This window comes from Propithecus coquereli, unplaced genomic scaffold, assembly GCF_000956105.1.
Source record: "Propithecus coquereli isolate 6110/MARCELLA unplaced genomic scaffold, Pcoq_1.0 Scaffold7, whole genome shotgun sequence".
Taxonomy (NCBI): Eukaryota; Metazoa; Chordata; class Mammalia; order Primates; family Indriidae; genus Propithecus; species Propithecus coquereli.
This window is the reverse complement of record NW_012153062.1, coordinates 6,525,122-6,526,195: the sequence shown is the minus strand read 5'-3', so window position 1 is coordinate 6,526,195 and position 1,074 is coordinate 6,525,122. Positions and strand designations below refer to the sequence as shown.

The window sequence follows — 1,074 nt, the reverse complement described above, 5'->3', positions numbered from 1 at the left end:
GAGACCCTGTCTCCAAAAAAAAAAAAAAAAAAATAGAGTTTGTCATGGACAGAGTCCTGATTCTTGCTACATGGCCTCACATTGCCATTTAACCACTCCTCACTGAAGAGGTAGGTAATTGTCAGAGTTAAATGGAACTCCTGAGATTGTTCTTATTTCTGCTTATTGTTTGAAATAGGTTTTAATGTACAAAGATACTCCCACATAAAAGACTTTTAGGAAGTGGCAATTTGCACCTGGATGCTAGTATTCTGGGCTTTAGGGGAAATTCTGACACTTGAGATTGGATGATCTTCTGCAGTAGGCAGGCCCACCTGTTTCCTGGGCACGTTTGTTTGTGAAAGTATCTAAGTTCGTACCCAAGTTCAGATAACTAAACGTTGAGTACCTGAAACTTTGTTGAACTTAACTTATGCTTTGTTCAGAAGGTGCCTGGAATAATTGGGTGTTTCTCTTTGGCTTTTTATTTATTTTTTATTTTTTAAAAAGGCCTTAGCAGTACTGCCCTCACTACTTGTTCATTGGACAGTAGCACTACCTCAAGAAAAGGATGGCTATCTCTTTGGCCTTTTAAAGTGCCTCTTTAATTCAGCTAACCTGGCTAAGAGTCTTCAGTATTTAGAAGTAGGGAACTATGGTATAATTTATTCCATATACATCCTAATATTCAATGTCTTATTTGGCAGTTTTAGCCTTGCATGCTCTGACGTTAGTCAAACATACTTACACCTAAACCTACCTACTATATAATTGCTATATAGTTGAACAAGTCATAAATTATAGTTGGAGGTGTGTAAGTTTAGTAAAGACAAGTTTTAAGTGATGCAGATCTCTCTATTCAGCTTTTTTTTATTATTTGTTTGAAAAAGAAGGCACTTAGGACAATTAATGAAACAGTGAAAGCAACAGATCACTAACCTGACTTTTCTCTTACTATAGATTGCTTATGCCCGTATAGAAGGGGATATGATAGTCTGCGCAGCTTATGCACACGAACTACCAAAATATGGTGTGAAGGTTGGCCTGACAAATTATGCTGCAGCATATTGTACTGGCCTGCTGCTGGCCCGCAGG

The 1,074-nt window shown here is 37.8% G+C and overlaps 1 protein-coding gene across 1 annotated transcript in view; it reads left to right on the top strand.

Annotated features, from left to right (window-relative positions):
• The window catches only part of RPL5 (ribosomal protein L5), a 12,205-nt gene that overhangs the window by 4,682 nt on the left and 6,449 nt on the right, over positions 1–1,074 (top strand). The window contains exon 4 of the mRNA XM_012661107.1: positions 940–1,073. Within this exon, the coding sequence (XP_012516561.1) occupies positions 940–1,073 (134 nt within the window). The remainder of the gene's footprint in view (positions 1–939; position 1,074) is intronic.